Source organism: Miniopterus schreibersii (genome assembly GCF_964146895.1).
Source record: "Miniopterus schreibersii genome assembly, chromosome: 14".
NCBI lineage: Eukaryota > Metazoa > Chordata > Mammalia > Chiroptera > Miniopteridae > Miniopterus > Miniopterus schreibersii.
In genome coordinates, this window is record NC_138114.1 from 8542501 (window position 1) to 8565306 (window position 22806).

General features: G+C 46.5%; 1 protein-coding gene across 9 annotated transcripts; it reads left to right on the plus strand.

Annotated features, from left to right (window-relative positions):
- Positions 1-16530: 16530 nt before the first annotated feature.
- On the plus strand, positions 16531-21302 carry ZNF32 (zinc finger protein 32). Of its 9 annotated transcripts, none has more exons than XM_081157698.1 (5): positions 16531-16628; positions 17650-17682; positions 18395-18469; positions 18968-19107; positions 20366-21302. In XM_081157698.1, the coding sequence occupies exons 4-5, from the start codon at positions 19038-19040 to the stop codon at positions 21115-21117; spliced, it is 822 nt and encodes a 273-aa protein (XP_081013824.1). In that variant the 5' UTR covers positions 16531-16628; positions 17650-17682; positions 18395-18469; positions 18968-19037; the 3' UTR covers positions 21118-21302. The 9 variants fall into 9 exon arrangements, with proteins under 9 accessions (XP_081013824.1, XP_081013825.1, XP_081013822.1 ...); XM_081157695.1 differs by having other exon boundaries at positions 16549-16662; XM_081157696.1 differs by lacking the exon at positions 17650-17682 and having other exon boundaries at positions 16545-16805.
- Positions 21303-22806: the final 1504 nt, after the last annotated feature.

Genomic DNA, 22806 nt, shown 5'->3' on the forward strand with positions numbered 1-22806 from the left:
ATCTAAATTCTTACACATTTGTTGTCATTTTTCTGGCAATTTTCTGAAAGATGTGCAAAAACACACATGATTAATGCATCTTAATGGGTGTTTTAACTTTTGCAATATGAACATTGGCCCCAATAATTATATATGTGTGTGTGTGTGTGTGTGTGTGTGTATACACACACACACACACACAATTGTGTATGGATGGATAAAAGGATAGAAAGATGAACAGGCATTTAATAAAGCAAGTAGAGCAAAATATTCATTGTAGGCTCTAGATGGTGTGTCTTCAGGTGTTCACTATAATTCTTTCAACTTTTCTGTTTGAATATTTTCACAGTAAAGTGTTCAAAAGAAAGAATATTTTAAAACCAACTTCATAGATGTGTGTTTTAAGAACACAAATCCAACTGAAGTCCTCAAAGCAAGTTAATTTTCTTCATCACCCACAGATATTTATGGAATGAAGGTGATGTAAGAAAATATAACTAACTGGTCTTGCACAGAAATGCTCAAATTTAAAATGTAGCTAAAGAGCCTGGCCGAGCGAGGCTCAGCGGTTGATCGTCGACCTGGGATCCAGGTGATCAGGGTTCGATTCCCGGTCAGGGCACATGCCTGGTTGTGGGCTTGATCAATGACTCTCTCATCATTGATGTTTCTGTCTATCTCTCTCCCTCTCCTTTCCTCTCTCTAAAATCAATAAAGATTTTTTTTTTTTTTTAAATAAATAAAATGTAGCTAGAGAGAGAGAGAAACAAGATGGCGGCGTAGGTAACCGCATACCCGCCGCCTCCCGCAACCACATCAGAATCACAACTAAAACACAGAACCACCATCACTCACAGCCTCCTGAAATCTGGCTGAACAAAAGCCCCACAACCAGGGACCTGAAGGAGCATCTAGAGCGGGAGGAGGGGCGGAGACGAGGGCGGGTCGGGGCTGGATCCTGGGGACTCGCTGCGGGCCCACACCCGGTGCTGCAGGTTAAACCCAGGAAGGAATCTCAGTGGCAGAGGTTTCCCAGAGGAGTGAGGGGTCCCAGCCCCACAGCAGGTCCCCAGCCCAGAGCTCCAGGGCCAGGAAGAGATGTCCCTACAACTTCAGGCTATAAAACCAGCGAGGACTGTCCCTGAGGGTCACAGAGGCTGCGAGAGCCCCAGGCTTTCCTCTTAAAGGGCCCGGCACGGACTCACTCGGACGCTCCCTCTGAGCCCAGCGCCGGGCAGCAGCCGGAAAGGACCCGGGACACTCGGGGGGGAACTAACCTGCCTGAGATCCGGGCGAGAGGTGGAGGGGCGGCTTCCTCCCAGGCAGAAGGGCTGGCGGAGGCCATGGCTCCTGTGGCGAGTCCTCCCTGCACAGCCGGCAGGCAGGCGCCATGTTTGAGTCGCCAGCACCTGACTCGCACCTTTGGCCCCGCCCCGTGATTCCCGGAGGCCCCGCCCCCACCACCACCTGCAGCTCATCCGGGCCATTTCCAGGGGCTTTTCGGTGCAAGTGGCCTCTTGAGCCTCATGCTTAGGACTTTCCTAAAATCTCTCAAACAAGCAGCAGCTGCCTCATACAGCTTAATAAGTAGCCCCAAGCCTGGCACTAGTGGCAGCCTGCATTGGCTCATAGCTTGGCCTCTCCTGGGCACCTCCAAGCCCCGCACAAGTAGCAGCCAACTACGGTTTGTTGAGTAGCTCATGCTGGGTGGCCCTGGGCAAGGCACTGGCAGAGGCTGACTTTGCATCTCCCGGGAGGCCCCAGAGACAGTGCTCTTGGTGGTCAGACTCAACCACGCTGGATTACAACCATACCACATCCACGAGGGACACTCAAGGGGCGCACTTGGTGAACACCAAAGCTCCACTGAAGTAAATCCTACTCCATAGGGGTGTCTCCAGCACAGCTGCTCTTTGGCTGTAGTTGCAGCTGGTCCTCACAGCTGATTGGCCTGGGGGTCAATTCCTCCCAGTGATGCCAACAGCAACCAAGGCTCAACTACAACAAGACAGTGCACACAGCCCACACAGGGGAGCACCTGGAAGGCCCAGCTCAGGTGACTGGGGAGGCTGAGCCACTGGACCCTACAGGACACCTACTACACAAAGCCACTCTACCAATTCCAGGAGACATAGCAGCTCTACCTAATACATAGAAACAAACACCTGGAAGCAGCCAAAATGAGAAGGCAAAGAAACATGTTACAAAGGAAAGAACAGAAGAAATCTCTAGAAGAGGAAATAAATGAAATAGATCCAAGCAAGCTAACAGATACAGAGTTCAGAATTTTGTTTATAAGCATACTATTAGGGAAATAACTGAGAAAAGTACCAATTTGAAATGAAGGCTACACGAACTGAAATGAAGAATAATTTACAAGGAATCAACAGTAGAGGACACTGAGAATCAAATCAGCAATTTGGAACGTGAGGAAACAAAAAACACCCAACCAGAAGAGCAAAAAGAAAAAAGAATCCACAAATATGAAGATAGTATAAGGAGCCTCTGGGACAACTTCAAGAGGCCCAACATTCGTATTGTTGGAGTGCCAGAAGGGGAGGAAAGAGACCAAGAAACTGAAAACCTATTTGAAAAAGTAATGACAGAAAACTTCCCCTACCTGGGGAAAGAAATAGACTTACATGTCCAAGAAGCACACAGGGTCCCAAACAAGAAAAACCCAAAAAGGCCCACAGCAAGACACATCATAATTAAAATGCCAAAGGTTAAATACAAAGAGAGAATCTTAAAAGCAGCAAGAGAAAAGCAGTTAGTTACCTACAAGGGAGCACCCATACAACTGTCAGCTGATTTCTCAATAGAAACCTTGCAGACCAGAAGGGAGTGGCAAGAAATATTCAAAGTGATGAAAAACATGGAACTATAACCAAGATTGCTCTACCCAGCAAAGCTATCATTTAGAACTGAAGGTCAGATAAAGAGCTTCCCAGATAAGAAAATGTTAAAGGAGTTCATCACCACCAGACCAGCACTACAGGAAATATTGAAGGGTCTTCTTTAACAAGAAGCTAATGAACAAAAGAATCTGATGAACTAAATAGACCCAGAGACATTGATACATTCAACAGACGATTTCAGAGGAAAGAGGGAAGGGGGGTGGAGGGTGGAAAGAGATTAACCAAAGAAGTTATATGCATATATACATAACCCATGGACACAGTCAATAATGGGATGAAGGCCTGGGGATGGGGTGGGAGTGAAGTGGAGGGGGTCAATTGGGGGGGGAGGGGAATAGGACACCTGTAATACTTTCAACAATAAAGATAAATAAATTTTTAAAAAATAAAATAAAATGTAGCTAGAGCCCAGATGGTGTGGCTCAGTGGTTAAGCATGGTCCCAAGCACTGAGAGGTTGCTGGTTTGATTCCCAGGCTCGGGTTGTTGGCTTGATCCCCAGAGGGGGGCGTGCAGGAGGCAGCTGATCGATGTTGATGTTTCTGTCTCTCTCTCTCTCTCTCTCAAAAATAAATAAATAAATAAAAATAAAAATATTTTTTAATCTAGTTAGAATAACAGCAATTAACTTATTAAATGTTTGCCCTATGCCAGAACACGTATTATCTCATTTTATCTTCACAACAGCCTTATGAGGTAATAGCTAATATCACCATTTAGCTAAATGCTGAGGTTTGCAAAAGTGAAGGGCTTTTCCCCAGGCCATACATTCTATCCACAGCAGTGTATCCAAGCTATAGAGCTAACACCCGTGCCAATACAGCACGGGTATTAACTACAGTGTCTGCTGAGCACTTGAAATGGAGTAAGCCTGAACTGAGATGTGTGCTCTGAGTTTAAAAGGCACACCAGATTTCTAAGACTTGGGACAGGAAAAAGAAAGCAAAATATTTCTGAACATTTTTTATATTATGTGTTTTAATATATTGGGTTAAATAAAATATATTTTTTAAATTAATTTTACCTACAACTGGAAATTTTTAAGTTATATAGGAGCACAGTGTGCCAGCCTGAACTTCAAGGAAGGTGGAAGGTGTTATATGAGGGGCTGTGCAGACACCTGAGCAGGTGATGTGCTTAGACAAGTGGGCAGGTGACATGGAAAGACTTGGGAGCTGTGTTTTAGCTCCAGGAGGGGCTCTCCTGTGAAGATCAAATGAGCAGCATACTCAAGGTGCCTCCCTCACTGCAAAGGATTGTCCAAGATTGGGGCGGCAGGTTACTGAATGCCTGGCACACACAAACCGCTCCACCCTGGCTGGGTTCACAGAGGCTTGCGGTTGTTCCCTGACATGGACTTTCCCTCCCTGCTCATCACAGCCTCCACCGCACTGCAGTGTGAAAAGAGGTCAGAGCAGAATCCTAGAGTGCGGAAGCTGAGGCCAGTGCCGGAGGGAAAGACAGGCGAAGGGAAGTAAGCCTTAGGTGTGCTGGTGCCCGATTATGGATTTCTTTGGAGTCTGCATTAAAGGGAAAGGGAAACCACTGAAGGTGCAACCAGAGGAAGCAAATTAACATCAGGTTAGCACAAGGGACTCGTTATGGAATTTAACTGAAAAAGACTGAAACGTTTGTTAGATTTCCCGGAGTGCACACTAAATGCGACACTTTAGCAGGAGGGGATGCCGCTGCAGGCAGCCCTAAAGGGGGTCGGATGAGACATCTAAATCCTTCTGCTGGATGCTGAATTTCACTCTGTACCCATTTCTAACGTCCTTCCATTTCCAAAATTCCCTGACCCTGCCATGCTGAAATGTCGTGACATGTTCATCTTTCCACATGTTTCTGAAGAAGACTAAGTCCTGGATATTTATTGATTAGATGCAAGCCACAGAATATGCACGCAATGTGAGCATGCACAGTTCCTATTTCAGTTTCAATTATCTTAGCTACATCCTGTCAGATGTAAAATAATATTACTTACATTCTGTTTGCCAAAGTAAATGAAATTGTCCAAAATATTGCAGTGGTCATGGCTGTCAAGCTAAACTAGATTGCTTCTAATGAAATAAACCGGCTGAGGGTGGAATGATGGGCCATCTCCTCTAATTCAGTCTTTGAATCATCCTCATGAAGTTGCCAAAGTAGTTTTGTCGTCTTGTAAGATTGTCATCTTTACCACAGTTCACTCACAACCACATTGGTGGTGGGGTATGAAGAGCTTTGCTGGGTGTCTTTCATACATGACCTTGAAGCCAGGCCCTCCTGTAAGCTGCACTGGAAGGGAGGCCCTTGCACCCTGCTCCCTCAGGTGCAGCCAGGCTGAGCATGGAGCTTCAAGGTCATGCTCACTGGAGCGTCAAGGTCATGCTTACCCTGGTTGTCTTTCTGCAGTGGCCCCAGCTCAGCAGTGAGTACTGTAAGTCAGACGTGCCAGATCTGGGCTCACAGTATAACTCACGGAGAAGCCCCACAGATTAGCATAAGGCACCTGTTCTTCACGACACTTTCCTGCCATCTACTGGAAAGTTGTTGTAATCAATAGATCTACCAGGACTATGTATTTGAATAGCATTTCCTCGGAGTTTTGCAGTGACCGTTTGCTCAATTTAAGCAGGGACCCTGGGTTCAGGAACTATAGAAGGGAAAGCAACTAACTCACAGGAGGACCAGAAGATGCCATGCAAATGGCAAAAAGATTTCTCTACCACGGCTTCCTAGAAGTAGGGGAAAGGGAGGCAGAAGGGAGAGGGAAGAAGGAAGGAAGGAGGGATGGAAGAGAGCTCATCGCCGTTCTTACCCAGGGTCTGGGCTAGCTTTGGTTCAAAGTGGTCATTTAAGATGAAATCTCCTGGGTGTAAACCAGGTGCTTTCCTTAAGCTACACTTTGATTCACCCAAGCACACTTGCCAGTATCCTTCTTGTTACAACTCGTCTCTGCCCTGCACTGAATTAGATTAGACTGGTGCTTTGCCCTCCACTGGAGGTGTTCTGCAAACAGAAAGCCTTCTAGGTAAGTGGGAGTCCCCTAATCTTGCCTCCACGGGACCCTGGAGAGACAGAGGGGAGCAGAGGCCATGGCATGACAGCCCTTCTAAGCTGCAGTTGGTCCGCACAGCACGGGGGTTCTATTAATTCTGAAAGGACTCCGAGCTGACAGCAAGAAGAACCTGAGTGAAGTGAAGTTTTTCCACAGACTGCGATCTTGGGCCAGCACCTGGTCTCCTCCCTTAGCTGCTCTGTCCCTTCGATGAGAACAACAGTGCAAGACGTTGCTACATCATAGAGGTTATGTGACAGTAGAATAAACACCCTTCCCACAACATGTGCAATCCTGTGACCAAAAGGCTGCAGTGAGAACAGGGCGTGAAAGGAAAAGGGCTGGCTCTACACATGTAAAGTGTAACAGAAAAACTACCAGACACAAGATCATCAATAACATGGCTCCAGCCGTTCAGGACCTGGCAATGAATCCCCACGTGTCCAAATAAAACAGGAGAAGGGTCAGAGACTGCGACCAAAGGATATTTGCAAAGACATAAGGTCAACCTTCTCTAATTTAAAACCAAAACCTTTCCTATTTACTCTAGGGAAGCAGGGAAGGAGGAAACAGGGGTGCCCTGTTTCACCCTGCCTGCTGCTGGACATTGCCAGCCCTCTCAGGCAGGTTGAAATCCAGGTCAAGAGCTCCCACAGCCAAACAGGCATGGGCACAGCGAAGGCTCAGGAAACCCAGTGTGTACATCAGCTGAACTCAGGGAAACTGGAGTACAGAGAGCCCCATCTCAGGCCTGCAGTGACGGGAAGGCACAAAATGCAAACATCAGACTCGGATCTGGTGGTAAAATTATCCAAGGCAGACCCAGCAGATCCCAGTCTTGTGACAGCTGCACAGGGGCAGCCAGGCACCAAGGATGCCTGTGTGGGGAGCACTGCATGGAGAGCGCTGAGTGTTATGACTCCCCAACGCTGTGTCTGCTATGAACTGAGAAGGCACTTGATCTAAGTTAATCTTTTTTTCTTTTTCTTTTTTTAATATATCTTTATTGACTTCAGGGAGAGGGGAGGAGAGGGAGAGAGAGAGATAGAAACATCAATGATGAGTCACTGATCGAGCCCGCAACCCGGGCATGCGCCCTGACCGGGAATCAAACCCCGATCGCCTGGATCTCAGGTCGACGCTCAACCGCTGAGCCACGCCCGGCCGGGCAATCTAAGTTAATCTTTATAAACTTAAAACCAGTGTCCAGTTCCCACATCCCATGACTAAACCTCCATGTTGAAGCTTCTATCTGGGAACGTGGGGTTTCTCTAGGCCTGGTGTGCTGTGAAGGGCACTTGGCATGATCCCAGCACACAGGACATAGGCCAATGTTCAAATCCACTCTGATCCAAATGAGGAAGATGGGCGCCCCCCACTCACCTGCCAGCACTCCCAGAACTATCTCAGGAGCATCGAGAGCGAGACCCTCAGCCTCTCCTCCTTCCTTTCTCGGTGCTCTCCATCTACCACTCTTCACCCCCAGCAGCCTGCCATCGGGCCGGAAGGACACAGCTCCTCCTGGCCTCCAAGCAGACATGAGTCTGCCCTCAGGGAGTGCATACTGTGCCCTGTGCTGTTCACCAAGCCATGGGCACAAAATCCTTCTTACCCTAACACCTCACCATAACCTGAGCTCACAATTTAACTTTTCATGGAAATTTCCTGAAGACCTAGGAATAAGCTAAGGGAAACATAACAGAATAACTTAGGAGTGGGCCACACACCTGTCCTAGAGGCCCCTGACCAATTGCTCCCCTCATTTCAAACAGCTTCCTTGTGGCCAGAGTGGTCACCACAACCACTAGCAAGGCCATGCTTTAGACCCCATCTGATACTCTTATGAGATATTTCTCAATTTGTTCAGAACTCAGACACTTGGGGATATATTTAGTCAATCTGCTCAGAGATCCCAAACCTCCCAAGTCCCAGGTCCTGACCTAGAATCCACCACTTCCCAGATGATTGACAGTAAAGGCCCATTTCCTTCCAGGGAAAACCCCTTCACTACAGGTGTGGTCAGGCCTTGGGCCTTGGCCTGACAATCCCCCAGGAGGTGCAGAGGATGGAGTGCAAATATGGACCATGACACCAGCAGCCCCCTCTACTCCAACAGGCTCCTTCTGGCCCCAGGGCCTTTCCCCTTCCCACACAGGTAGACAGACTCACCCAGTGCTTTGGGGGAAAGGAGTCACTGTGCAATCAGAAAATAAAGAAGATACATCCTTGCTTTTTTTATTTCAAAAAGTACCATCCAGTGTGAGATCAAAGGGTTTTTTTTAATTTTATTTTTTTAATCCTCACCTGAGGATATTTTTCCATTGCTTTTCAGAGAGAGTGGAAGGGAGAGAGAGATAGAAAGGAACACCGATGTGAGAGAGACACAATTGGTTGCCTCTCGACCAGGGCCAGGGATCAAGCCTGCAACCAAGGTACGTGCCCTTGGCTGAAATCAAACCTGGGACCCTTCAGTCCGCTGGCCAATGCTCTAGCCACTGAGCCAAACCGGCTAGGGCAAGACCAAAGATTTAAAAGGTAATAAAGTAGAAAAGTACAAGATTTGTTATCCACCCTCACTGCCACCCTCAGCTGCAGTGCATACATATATGTGAAAGGGAAGCTAAGGATGTATCTTCTTTGTATATAAAAAACATACATAATCTAGTTTGTATGTCTCTGTGTGTCAGTGTGTGTCTGTGAGTGTGAGTGTGTATGCACCCTCCAAGCTGGGCAGGGGAAGGAATTGTTGAGAGAGGAAGCATGAGCCTTAGGCCCAGTCCAACTCCACACTCTTGCCCCTTCCCTCCCTGGGCTGAGTGCAAGGGGGAGGGGTCAGTGAGTGATGGACAACAGTGGACTCTACCTTGAAGTCTGAGAGTCTGACCTAGAACTGGAACCAGACAATATCCTAGAAGACCTAGCAGCGAGACTCCTAGAGAGGCTTGTGTGGTTGGGCCTCAGGGGAGTAGTATGTATAGGTGTGTTTAAGCACCAGAGGACCCATAGCAAGCCCCATCTGTCCCCTACCTGAGAAACATGGGAGAATATCCCTAAGTTCCCAAGGACCCAGGTGGGATTTGGAAGTTAGTAACCCAAGTGGATCTACTCAGAGTCTTGAAACTGGCATGCAAGCAACTACATCAAAGGAACCTGCTTGGACAGCCTCCAGTGTGGCCAGGTGCAGATGTTGCTACTATCTCAGCATCTCTCTGTTCCAGGGAGCCAAGGAACCATGGACACCATTCCCGGAGCCCTGCCAGCCTTTCAGATGGCTCCAGAAGACATGAACCACACACTGGAGACAAGTGGGGGTCAGGAGAGACCCAGGAGAGAGGATGTCCCTAGGAGAGGCCACTGTCCCCATGGTACCAGGTGGGTGGCTGTGTCAAGCCCCGTGCTCTCTAGCTAGAATCAAGCCAAGGATAAAATAAGAAGGAGCCAGTGAGTTCTAAACCTAAAATGGCTGAGCAATCACTAAGTCATCAGAATTAACCAGGAAGTGGGTTGGTTTATGTCTATCAGTCACAAAAGAGAAAGAAACTAGACTAGAATTATGGAAAATACTGGGTTACATTTCTTTCATACCCATGTCTAACTGGGAGCTTTGAACCACTGCAAAGATATTTCTACAATCTGTGAACCAGTTTATACAGCACCCAAAGTCCCTACCAAGGGGCTGCACCAAGCAGAATCCACCTCCCCTGCCCCTTCCCGCAGGCCCATCCCCACTCAAGGTTAGGTTGTGACACCAGATGTCCAAAGTAAAGGGAGAAAACAAGTTCCATCAGATTGTGTACCCTGAGAGAAAAAAGAGAGAGAGAAAGAAAGAGAAACCTACTAAGAAGGGCTCCTGGTGACTAACTGGGCACAGATAAAAAAGCAAAGCCTAGCAGCCATTTCTGTACAGATGCCTCTCATGCAAACTGCACTTCACTAAGAATACACTGAAAGAAATAAACAGTGAGTTGGATAAAAGCAGAGAATCAAATCGGCAATTTGGGAGACAAAGTAGAAAAAACACCCAATCAGAGCGGCAAAAAGAATTTTAAAAAATGAGGATACTCTCCTGGAATGCAAGGATGGTTCAACATATGGAAACCAGTAAATGTGATACACCTCATCCACAAAATGAAGGATAAAACTATTGTTATACCTAGTTTTTGTGAGATTAATTCACACAGAGACTGAATTGAGCATTTGGAATTTATTCAGCCAGTGGCTGTGAGCAGGCTCATACCCTAAACAGACTTGCAGCCCCAAACAGTCTTCACAGGGAGAATATAAAGGCAAAAACCACATTCTATTTGGGTAGGGAGGGCAGGTGAGGGACTAGAAAAGCGATAGAAGCTAAGATAAGCATTAATTAACTTTCTTGGTTAACTATTCCCTGGAATTTACTCTCTGGAATTTTTACAGGCAGAAACCTTTTACAAAGTTTACAAAGAGCCAGGAGAAGGGGAAGAGGTCATTGTTTACCAAATTTTGTTGCTCTTGCTTATCTTCAAAGTAGCGGTTGTAAAGGCTGAAATAGGAGTCCTATACTTCACTATATCGTCATATAAATAGATACAGAATAAAGCATTTAAAAATTGGAGAGAGCCTGGCCGGGCGTGGCTCAGCGGTTGAGCGTTGACCTAGGATCCAGGCGATCAGGGTTCGATTCCCGGTCAGGGCACATGCCTGGGTTGTGGGCTCAATCAATGACTCTCTCATCATTGATGTTTCTATCTCTCTCTCTCCCTCTCCTTTCCTCTCTCTGAAATCAATAAAGATTTTTTTTTTTTTTTAAATTGGAGAGAAAAAAATGAGGATATTTTAAGCGACCTTTGGAACAACATAAAGCATAACAACATCCACATCATATGGGTACCAGAAGGGGAAGAAATAGTGCAAGGGATCAAGAGCCTATTTGAAAAAATAATGACTGAAAATTTCCCTAACCTGGTGAAGGAAAAAGACACACAAGTCCAGGAAGCACAGAGTCCCAAACAAGATGAACCCAAAAAGGCCCACACAAAGATACATCATAATTTAAATGGCAAAGGTTAAAGACAAAGAGAGAATCTTAAAAGCAGCAAGAGAAAGACAGTTACCTACAAGGGAACTCCCGTAAGACTGTCAGCTGACCCCCAGCTGGTTTGGCTCAGTGGTTAGAGAGTCGGCCTGCAGACTAAAGTGTCTTGGGTTCGATTCCAGTCAAGGGCACGTACCACAGTTGTAGGCTCAATCCCTGTCCCTGGCCGGGGTGCATGCAGGAGGCAACCAATCAATGTGTCTTTCTCACATCAATATTTCTCTCTTTCTCTCTGTCTCTCTCTCTCTGTCTCTCTCCCCCTTTCATTCTCTCTGGAAAGCAATGGAAAAAATATCCTCGGGTGAGGGTTTAAAAAAAAAAAAAAAGACTATCAGCTGATTCATCAACAGAAACATTTCAGGACAGAAGAGATTGGCATGAAATATTTAAAGTGATGGGTGACGTCAGAGCAATGGCAGTGTGAGAGATCCTCATGGTTTCTCCTCCTGAATTTTCAACAATTTGAACAGCTATAACTCAACAAAGGATTCCCTGCTCAACACACAAATATGCCTGAGAGAGCCATGCATTGAAACGTCTAAAGATGGGCAAATGGGGGGTGACGAGGGAGAAAAGCTGAAACAAGCCAGGGATGCAGCCCTATACCCAAGAGCTTGTGGCAGAGCTCAGCCTGGAGAGGGAAGAAATCAGGTTGTGGCTGGTATTCCCTTCAGTCAGGAGGAACAAAGAGATTTGGTGGAACATTTCTGCAGAAGTGGGCCGTATGATCTGCAGCTGAGCCCAGAGACCTGAGCGAGAACACGACGCAGAGGCTCAGCGGCAGTTATCAGGCAGTCCACATTTGAAACAAGGAAAAAAGCCACAGAGCAGGGCCACCCTGTAGCCTCCCAGAGCTCACCTCTGTTTGCCCATGGTGTCAGATTGCAGAGCAATTATCTGCAAACCTGAGAACTGGTACTACAGAATCACTTTTTCCCTGAGCAGAGGGCGCACTCTGACTGGCCCTTCAGTCAGGATGCAGGAGGGTGTCAGCAGAAATCCAAAGTCGCCATTGCCAGAGGGCAAAACAACAAAAACCCAGCCAGGTTCCTCCGGCCCACCCCACACTCCTTTGCTACACTGATGGTAGCACTGGGCTGTGGTGGACAGCATGGAGATTTCACACATTTGGAGCCCCATTGCCCACACATTTTCCTACAGGGTTGGTCCCCTGGGGTGACCAGAGCACAGGAGAGGAAACCACCTACGCAGGAAGTACAACCATGCAAAGATCTGAAAAGCCAGAAAAGTGTAAAAGAGCAAAAAAACTTGTGATTCAGTGTCACCTCCTGTAGAATAGAAAGACCTCTTCGTATTAATCTGCTAGAGAAATGCCTCCCATACATAGATCCCTAGACAGAGCAGGAATTCATCAAATACCATGAATAACCAAGGCAGCAAGGCAGCTCAAAAAGGAAATGAGAAATCTTGGAAAATACTGTTTTCTCTCCATAATTCATTGGGTATGTGTAGAACAATATTTTCTGGGTTCACTTGCATACCTGCTTTGCTCTGAGGGAGCAGGATAAGGGTCTCCTGGTCTGTACTCTAGCCCTCCCAAGAAGCCTTCATCTTGCCTCTGCCTTGTCACCCAACCCTATTCTGAGCTCCCTACCAGGTAAGAAGCCCATCCAGAGTCCCGCAGCTAGTCAGTGGTGGAGCCAGCATGTAAATCCAAGGCAAGTGCAATGCCTGCTCCTTACCTTTATCCAGTGTGTAAAAGGAACAGAAGCAAAGAGCTCTCTACCAGATTGAACTATCCTCCTCGCAGCCCCTCAAAATTCTTCTTTGGTGTTTCAAATTATCTTTTCCCACGGTCTCTGCTTGAAATATTTGCCCCTTGCTTCAGAGTCCTAATTACAGAGCACAGTCTGCTCACGCAGCTACGTATGGGAGGCATTTCTCTAGCAGATTAATAACAAGAGGTCTTTCTATTATGCTCCAGGAGGTGGCACTGAATCACAAGTTTTTTTGCTCTCTTACACTTTTCTGGCTTTTCAGATCTTTGCATGGTTGGATTTTCTGGGGTTCGCCACTTGGGGTGCTCTATTCAAGAAAAAGACACGGTTGTCACCTAGTAGTTTTATTTACTTAGAACAAGCAAAAGAGAGAGGATTCATATCCAAAGCTCTGAAGGAAGGCTTAGCCTTTAAAATTTAGCAAGAATAGCATGGACTAAGAACTGCCCAGACATTGAAACCTTTGTCCTACCGAACATGTTCCCGTGAGATTTTTCACTCCTCATCTGTGAGAGAATGGGGGCAAGGGTCATACTTTCGTAACTGCTTCCTGCTGAACATGGACGGAGTGAGTACATCTTTGAGTTGAAGGAGTGAAATTCTCTGGCTCCCTGACTTATGAAAGTCTTGAGGTCCCCTAGGTTCTGGGATTCCTGAGAACAGGAGTGCATAAAGACAGCACCACTCTAACAGGGGACATGTGCCATAAGAGGGGAGGCAGAAGCAGGGGGAAAGCCAAGGACACCGAGACCCTGCCACTCATAAACTCACATTCTGGTGGGGATCTAATGAGCAAGGTGGGCCAGAGTGACAGCCTCCCTAAGGACAAAGATGCCAGCAAGGGATGTCATAATGGAATCATCTTCCATATGACCCAGGACACCAAGCCATGATTTTTATTCAGGAATCACTTATTGAGCTGCTAGGTCTATCAGGACTTTGAAGGACAGGTAGGAACGAGGCAGAAAGTGACTGTGCAGAAAGGGGGAGCCCAGTGGACGAAGCACAGTAATCCCAGAGGGGGAAGGAATACCAGACATGACAGTTCTGCACAATATCCAGCCAGTGCCCCATGGTTTCTCAAGCACAGCGATGCTTGCCATGTGGCATAGTAAAGAGTTGCACCTTGGCCTGGGGAGGGAGAACAGCTTGGGAGAAAGTCCAGACAATGCCCTCTGCATCTGTTCTCTTGGACCCACCACACACACACCGCCCATCCCCATGATAGCAGGAGGCTAGGGAATACAAACGTGTGTGTGTGTGTGTGTGTGTGTGTGTGTGTGTGTGTGTGTGTGTGTGTGTACAGGAGGAGGGTAAGACCAAACATGTGAGGCCACCCTGTTCAGGCCCCAGCACAAGGCCCTCTATGATCAGACATCCTGTTAGACACCATCCCCTAGGTAGCTAGCTACACAGCTGTAGCTCTGAGAATAAAGCCTTCCTGAAAATCAGGATGCAGGGAGAAACCACCAGTCACACTCTACCTCTTTGTCCCACAGACCCACTGCCCAGTAGGCTCTGGGATGAGCCTTGAGATGAACAGATCACCTGAGGTCTATATAACCCACAGTTTCCGTCTTTCACAGACTGGCTCCTCAACCCTTTGTCCCCAATGTGGAAACATTAGGTGTTGAAGACTGAAAGTGAATAAAAGAAATAGCTGTGGGCACAAGTTGTATTCAAACAGGAGGGGAAAGTAAGGAGTCAGTGATGCCATGAGGGGCTGCTCACAGGAGGTACTGCCCAGCCTCACCTCTTCTCTCAGGCCCCAGACGCCCAAACTAGCAGAGTCACCTCCTACTGCAGTTACAGGACCCAGCTCCTCTCAGCCCTCGGGCTTCTGAACTCCCAGAGAAGATGGGCTGAGAAGGTATCCCAAGGCTTTCCCCGTCCCAGGCAGGTGGGGCTGTGAGAGGCAAAGGACAGGCCCAGCATGCCTGGTTTAACAGCCTGGCTCATATGCCACAGTTCAGACCCAATCTGCTATAAAGAAGGTTCTGGGTGGTGTGGCCTCCCTGTCTTCCTCCAGCTTACACCTCAGCAGTGCTGCATTCTGTTCCTAAACCTCTGTGGCTACCTCTGCCTGTGACAAAGCACTGGGCTGCTCCACCTTGCTGCTTCCACAGCAGGGTAAGGGCACAGGTCAGCCCAGTCCACTGCCAATTAGCAGACTCCCAAAGCCATAGGGGCCTGTGCCAAGACTGAGTGGGGGCCACTCCCCAAAGAGAAAACAGCTTAGAAGCACCTCCTCCTTCCTGCGGATGCAGAGAGCAAGTTCTCTCACCTCGACCTGCAGCACCCCCAGCCACTCCACAGCTTTGAATTGAAGAGAGGGAGCTAATGGGCTGCTGCTTAGGAAAGAAGCCGAAGTCTCAGGAGTCTTCTAGACTTGATTGGGATCTGACATAGGGAATGCATGACTGTGTACCTGCCCAGAGTTTGTGACCTCAAAACTATCCTGCAGACAAATGGACAGGGAACCAGTAAATTACTTCTTAAGACGACGCTAAAATCTTACTAAAATAATTCATTTCCCTGTGTCATTTCCACCTTCCTCCTGCACCATGTCACTAGGAAGCCCAACCTTTTGGCTTCTATTCTCAAAATACATACATGTGGTTGACTCAACCCGCTTCATTTTGCAAGTCCAGAACATTTACCTATAAGACAAACAAGGTCACACAAAGAATAAAATCCAGCTTTGCAGGACAGACACTCAGACAACCAGACCAGAGATTGTCACCTGAGAATGTCTTGGACTGCTCTGCAGGCAGTCCTCCACTCCCCCAGAGTTAGACCTCCGTTAGGCTCTGAATCTGGCCAGAGACAGTTCCTGCCCAACCAACCAGAAAACAAGCACACACCAGAACTGAAACCACCTTTCCAGCAACCCTATACCCAAAGGGGATATGCTAATTAAAGCGACCACTGGGGCTGACCTACCCGCCTCCCTTCAAAGCGCTGAATGAAAAGGTTCAGGTGGCCACTGCGCCTCGCTGTGGAGGCAGGGAGGCAGGCCAGGAAGCGTTTTGGTGTCAGCACCAAGCAGGAATCTCCCATAGAACAGATCCTCTGCCCAGTGGAGACGCAGGCAGGTAAGCCCCAGAGGAGCTGCACCTGCACCAAGCACCCACACCAGGCCAAGAGGGAGTCTTTTTTTTTTTTTTAATATATCTTTATTGATTTCAGAGAGAGGAAGGGAGAGGGAGAGAGAGATAGAAACATCAATGATGAGAGAGTCGTCATTGATTGGCTGCCTTGAGAGGGAGTCCCTTTAAGAGAGGCCCATCTGGAGGCACCAAATTTGTCACAGAACTCAAGAAGTGCTGTGTTCAAGATGGAGCAGTGGTTATCACAGGTAGTTTTATTTACTTATAGCAAGTAAAGGAGTCAAGGGACTCATATCCAAAGCTCTAGCTCCCAAAGGGAGGCTTAGCCTTTAACATTTGGCAAAAATTACGTAGTAAAAACTGCCCAGACCTTGAGACCCTTGTCCTATCTAACAAACACATAACCCCTACACATAACCTCTAAGCACCCAAGGCTTTACCAACCAACTGCTCCCCAAGACTTTGTTTCCTTCCACGGTGCTCTGCAAGAACCTTGTACGTCCCAGTTCCTGGCTCGGCAGCCGGCTTCACCAGGTGGTCCCTTCTGCCTGGCTCTAGTCCGAGGACAAGTCCCCATCTCAGGCAGAGCGCTGGGCGCCCGCGGGAACTACATTTCCCACAGTGCTCCGGGAAAGTTGGGCGTGGAGGCCCTGGGCCAGGAGAGCGGGTTTGCGCGGAGCCTCCTGGGAGCTGTAGTCTGGTTTGCTCGCTGGCGCGCTGCTGCGGGCCAGCGCCGGCCTTTGTCTGTCTGTGGGCTTGCGCCGCTGTGGTGAGTGAGGCTGCTGGCAGGTCTGGGCGTGCAGGTGAGCCAGGGCCACGCAGCAGGCGGCCCCCAGGGCCCTCTGCTGCCCCCACAGCCCTGGGCAGGGCTGGCCTGTCGGCTGCAAGGGAGGCCAGCCGCAAGGGGAGAAGTCTGCGGCTGCAGAGCAGCGTCCAGCGGACCGAGGTGGGGGTTGGGGGAGGGTTGAAGTCCAGCGCGCGAGGCGTGCCGGGGGGGCTGAGGAGGGAGGGGGAGTCCGCCCGGAGGAGCAGGGGTCCCTCTGTGCACGCTGGGCAGGGCAGGACGCGTGGAGGGCCCCGCGCCCTGCAGCCGCCGGAGGGGGCGGTAATAGACAGGTGTACCCTGGCCTGCGGCGAGGGCTTCAGAAGATGCACGGGAGACTTGCAGCCTCTCTGGGGACGGTAAATGGGAGAAAGGACAAAGTGGCTTCAGTTGCGTGGAGAAAATAATCATCGCCACCCAAAGTCTCCTAATGCTGAAACTATTCCCCAGGAGGTTCTGGAGAGAGCAGTCACCCCTACTTCTTGTCTTCTTTTGAGGGCTCTCAACTTCAGGCCGTAAATCTACAGCTATTGCCAGAGACCTTTCACATTCGGTTCTTTTATTCTCCCAGCAGCTACCTGATATGAAATTGTTATTAACCTATTTAGTAAGTGAGGAAATGGAGTGAGGACTGTTTGGTTACTTGGCCAAGGTCACATGGGGGAATGGGGAGCCAAGGCAGCAAGTCTCTCACAGCCTAATTCTGAGCTTTTCCAAAGGATAAGTAGCCTTTCTGCTAGGAAAGCAATATTTGCTATGGTAATGCCCCTTTCTCCAAATTCTTCAGGAAATTAATTCCTCAGAGATGTGATCTAAGGAGAAAAATAAGGTTCCCTTTATTAATCAAGGAAGTTCCTGAGATGCAGCTGAGTGTACTACTTGTTGAAGCGCTCACAGTATGTGGAGAGGTGGAGCTGTAAGGTCTACCCACTTGTTCTAACCAAACTCTATTTGTTCAACTCCCCAGGCACAGAGTCCAACCTCAGGCAGCAGGTGCCAGGTACTTTCCCCTGACTCTTGGTGAATGTGCAGTTGTTGAGCAGTAACACCTTGAAATTCTAAATTAATGTCCTGTAGTATCCTGACACACTGATAGGGGATTCCTTTGTAGCTTGTACTCCCAATTGGAGGTGAGTCCTCCAAATAAGAGTTTAAAATGCCTCTTCAGTCACTACAACATGTAGCAGAATGTGCAGTTGACAAGACCAGGTGCTTCAGTTAACAAAGCAGAGAACTATAGCATCACACAGCCATTTCATTAAATCAGGTGGCCAGCATTTTGATGAGACATATTAGAGGAAAACAAAGATTATACACTGAACGACTGTATAAAGTGTAAGAATTCAGTAATCAGGAAGTAAGAATAGAATATTCCAAAGGAAAAAAAACAGAAAAAAATATGAGGCAAGAGAATTCCTAGGATCTAGATGAGTAGTAAAGTCTGACCAAGCCCTGTTCCATTCCGTTCCATGTTACAAAAATTCCACCAGCTCTTTAGTAATGAGGAACTAGAGAACTGTCCAGTGTAAAGGCATAGGCTTGGCTTTGGGTCCAGAAAATTTTGGATTTAAATCTTTCTTCCACTTTGACTCCTTACCAGCTCTGAGAATTTGGGCAAGTTACTCACCCTAAATGGAATACCTTGGGCTGTTTTGGAATCCAAAGTAGGCCTTCCTTTTCTAAGTACTGACAAGTATTTGCACTTCCCTCAGAACTGGTATTCTCATATCCTGAAGAGTAGGAGAGGGGAAAGTCTGGATCTGGAGACTCCTAAGAACTGTTTAAAGGTAACATATGAAATCTCATTCTGTCCTTATAACTTAGGGGGAATTGGAGAGAAGAGCTATAGCCATTTCCATAGTACTGCCCATCATAAAGGCTAAATATTCAGTTTTTTAGAATCTGAATTCCTTTGGAGGCTACCCAAATAGCAGATGGTTAGATAGGGGAAGGAATTAGAATATTCTAATCACATGCCACGGCTAAGGAACAAACAGGAGTGCCCATTATCTTAGAACTGGCAGGAAGAGAGATATGTGTTTATGTGTTCTCTCCTTTTCCACTTCCTGCTTCCCCCTGGGCTCATTTGTGTGTGGTCGTGGTATCATTTTGCTGTTACATTATAGGTGACTAACTTTACATCAGGCCATCCAGAGTTCCTCCATTTACTCGTACCCCAAACTGGAGGTCCTGTTGACTTTAATCTTTCACTCATCAATTCTCCTACCCTCTCCTGTTTTTGTTGTTGTACTTTGTTTTTGTTTGTTTGGTGTTTTCCTCCTCAGGTGCTCAAGAACACCCTATGGAAGCATCACATGAAGAGGTGGTGATTAAGGTCATACAGCAGGAGTGGACATGTTTGGATTTCCAACAGCTACCCTGCTGGACTGTCATGGAAGATATGCCCAGAATGTAGCATTTTTCAGTGAGTGAGTCAGTTGATCGCTGGGATGCCCTCAGCTCACCATATGAAGTGTCCCTGTTCTCAGCACTGGTTGGCAGGCTGAGGAAACAGAGGAGACATTCCTTTGGTGGAGTTCACCGTTCCTGGGGGTTACCAGAAAAGACTGCAAGTTGAAGTTAGAAATAACAGTAGAAACAGCAGAAAAACAATCCTGATATGGAGATAAACTTGAGGTAATCTCTCAGAGAATCAATGAGCATCTTTATATCTCAGTGCAGTCACTGAATAAAGAAGGGTAAGGCAGAGGAACAATGAGAAAATCTCCTTCGGATGACTCCAAAAAAACTGTTAATATGGGGTAATGATAAATTGGGCCCATATTTAAAGGGCAGTAGAAAGCTCAGATACAAGGCAATATTGGAAAATACTGTAAATAGGAAATGTTTGAGAATAACTTCCAAACCAAAACTGATTTCAATTCCACCACAACTTAGTAGACTGAAGTAGCATGAATTTTAAAGGGAAAAATTCCCTGTATCAGATTCTGTAGTTGTTCTGGCTTGAGCTGTAATATCAGACAGGTTATTTAACTTCCTTGAATTGCAGCATCTTCATCTGTAAAATAGGACAATAGGCTCTACCCTGCAGGGATTAGAGATAATAGGTGTAAAGTACCAAGGATTCTACATGTTTTCTGACATCATGGAGTTTACTCCACTGTCAGGAAAGCAGACTAGTGCAGAAATGGATTCTCATGAAGCTAATGAAATCTAAGTTTCAGGATTCCTCTCTTGCATTGGTCTCTTCAAGGCCCTGTTCCTACTTATACATTTTCCTAATGAAGTACTTCCAAAATTTTAAAGCTTTAGGCCCTGCATCCTCACCTCTTTGAAGTCAGATAAAATTTGGGTATGGGGCTCTATGTGATCTTGTATAGTTTTTTTAATTTTTCTGAGTCTGGAGGTGTTTATGTCTACCTCACAAGATTATTTGGAAAGCTACATTAAACAAAATATAGAGGCAGTACACTGCTGTGGAGCATGCCTGTTTGAATCCCAGCTCTACGCTTACCTGCCTGCATGACCTTGGACAATCTCCCTATGCTCTCATTTCCTTATCTGTAGCAATCTCATAGGATTATTTTCAGGATTAAATTATCCATGCAAAGTTCACTGTATAATGTGTGGCACATAATCACTCAACAAAGCATTCTTTTTTCCCTATTCTTCTCACTCAGCATATTGGTACATCTTACATGACTTCCCTCTCATTTTACCAGATGTGATGACAGAAGCCCACCACAAATATGATCATGCTGAGGCCACAGGATCCTCAAGCTGGGACTTCCAGAATTCTTTCAGAAGAGAGAAGCTGGAACAAAAATCCCCAGATTTTAAGACACTACAGGAAGATTCACCTGGAGTGAGACAGAGGGTCTATGAGTGCCAGGAATGTGGAAAATCCTTCAGGCAAAAGGGTAGTCTAACGTTGCATGAGAGAATCCACACTGGTCAAAAGCCATTTGAGTGTACCCACTGTGGAAAAAGCTTCAGGGCTAAAGGCAATCTTGTTACACATCAGCGAATACACACAGGAGAGAAGCCTTATCAGTGCAAGGAGTGTGGGAAAAGCTTCAGTCAACGAGGTAGTTTGGCTGTTCATGAAAGACTCCACACTGGACAGAAACCCTACGAGTGTGCAATTTGTCAGAGAAGTTTCAGGAATCAGAGTAACCTTGCTGTTCATAGAAGAGTTCACAGTGGTGAGAAGCCCTATAGATGTGATCAGTGTGGAAAAGCCTTCAGTCAGAAAGGAAGCTTAATTGTTCACATCAGAGTCCACACAGGCCTGAAACCATATGCCTGCGTACAATGCAGGAAGAGTTTCCATACCAGGGGAAATTGTATCCTGCATGGCAAAATCCACACAGGAGAGACGCCATATCTATGTAGCCAATGTGGGAAAAGCTTCACTCAGAGAGGGAGTCTGGCTGTGCACCAGCGAAGCTGCTCACAAAGGCTCACCCTCTGACCACATTCTTCAAAGGGAATTCTCTTTATGAATTAATAGTATAAAATCTTCTGAGATCAAGCCACCTATCCAGTTCTGTGCAGTGAATGGATACTCATTCAGAAAGACCATCACTGGGTAGGACAAAATGACTTTTCTCCTTTCTTCCAAATGAGTCTGAAAAATAAATGTCCTGTTTATTATCATTATCGTGTTCGTTTCATAATTTCTGTCAGTTTATTTTGACCTAATTTCCTACGATACTTCCATTAATTTAGTGCACACTCAGAGACTGTTCTGTGTGTAACAGTTACAGATTTCAAAATTTTAGTTGACACCATCAGCCTTTAAAAAAAAAATACACAGTTTATCAATCCCAAGTTTCTTTTCTTCTCTACATATTCAAATTAATCTTGATTTGCATTTAAGACTACTGGGCAGAAATAATGAGGCAAATCTAACTACTTTAATAATACTCTTATTGAACATTGTTTTAGCTGGGTGATACCCCTCTCCCCCAAAATAACCTATTCTAACAAATCACCCATATCCACAGCAGAGGTCCTAACCTTTCCTTACAAAAGGAGGTTCCTTTTTAAGCTTGCAAAGATTTGAAGTCTGTATACTGATTCACTTCAATACTCCAGTGCTGAGATAGACATAATTTGCCTATAGCCAAACAGCAGGAAACCTTGCAACTTTTTTGAGAATCCTAAGCCTATTATCTGCCCTCTACTAAACTGACTCTTCCCAGGAGACACAATGCCAATCACTCCCTTTCTGACAATCATAGCAGTATCTCAAGGTTGAAATTACCTAGAAAGGGCATAACTGTCCTTATTACTGAGTCTAGATTTATAGTCAATAATGAAGGTCCAGTCCTCCACTACTATCCTCTTCCTGCTTCACACACACACACACAGAAACAAAGAAATTTGAAAGGATAATCCAATCTAGTATGTTTTTACCTCTAGAGAATGAACATTGAAGGATATTAGAGAGAAAGGATTAGCTTTGCGGGGGAATTTCCTTTTTTATTAACTTTAGCCATCTATATAAATTTTCATGGTGAACATTTATGTAATGATGCCCAGCTGGCATGGCTCAGCGGTTGAACATCGACCTATGATCCAGGAGATCTTGGTTCAATCCCCAGCAGGGGGTGTGCAGGAGGCAGCTGATCAATGACTCTCACCATTGATGTTTTTATCTCTCTCCTCCTCTCCCTCTCTATCTGAAATCAATAAAAATATTTAAAAAAAAAAAAAAAGATAATGATGAGGACTTCTGGTCAAGATAGCAGAATAGGGAAACACGGCTCACCTCTTCCCACAACCACATCAAAATTACAACTAATAGCCCTAGCCAGTTTGACTCAGTGGTTAGAGCGTCAGCCTTCTGACTGAAGGATCCTGGGTTCAATTCTGGCAAAGGGCATGTACCTCTGTTGCAGGCTTCATCCCCAGCCTCGGTCAGCACACATGCAGGAGGCAACTAATTGATGTGTCTCACATGGATGTCTTCCTCCCTCCCTCTTCCACTCTCTCTGAAAAGCAGTGGAAAAAATATCCTCAGGTGAGGATTAAAAAAAAAAAAAAATTACAACTAATTTATAAAATAACCACTCTAGAGAACCACCTGAAGATTAGCTGAACAGAATTCCTATAACTAGGAATATAAAGAAAAAGAAACTTCAAGACTGGTAGGAGG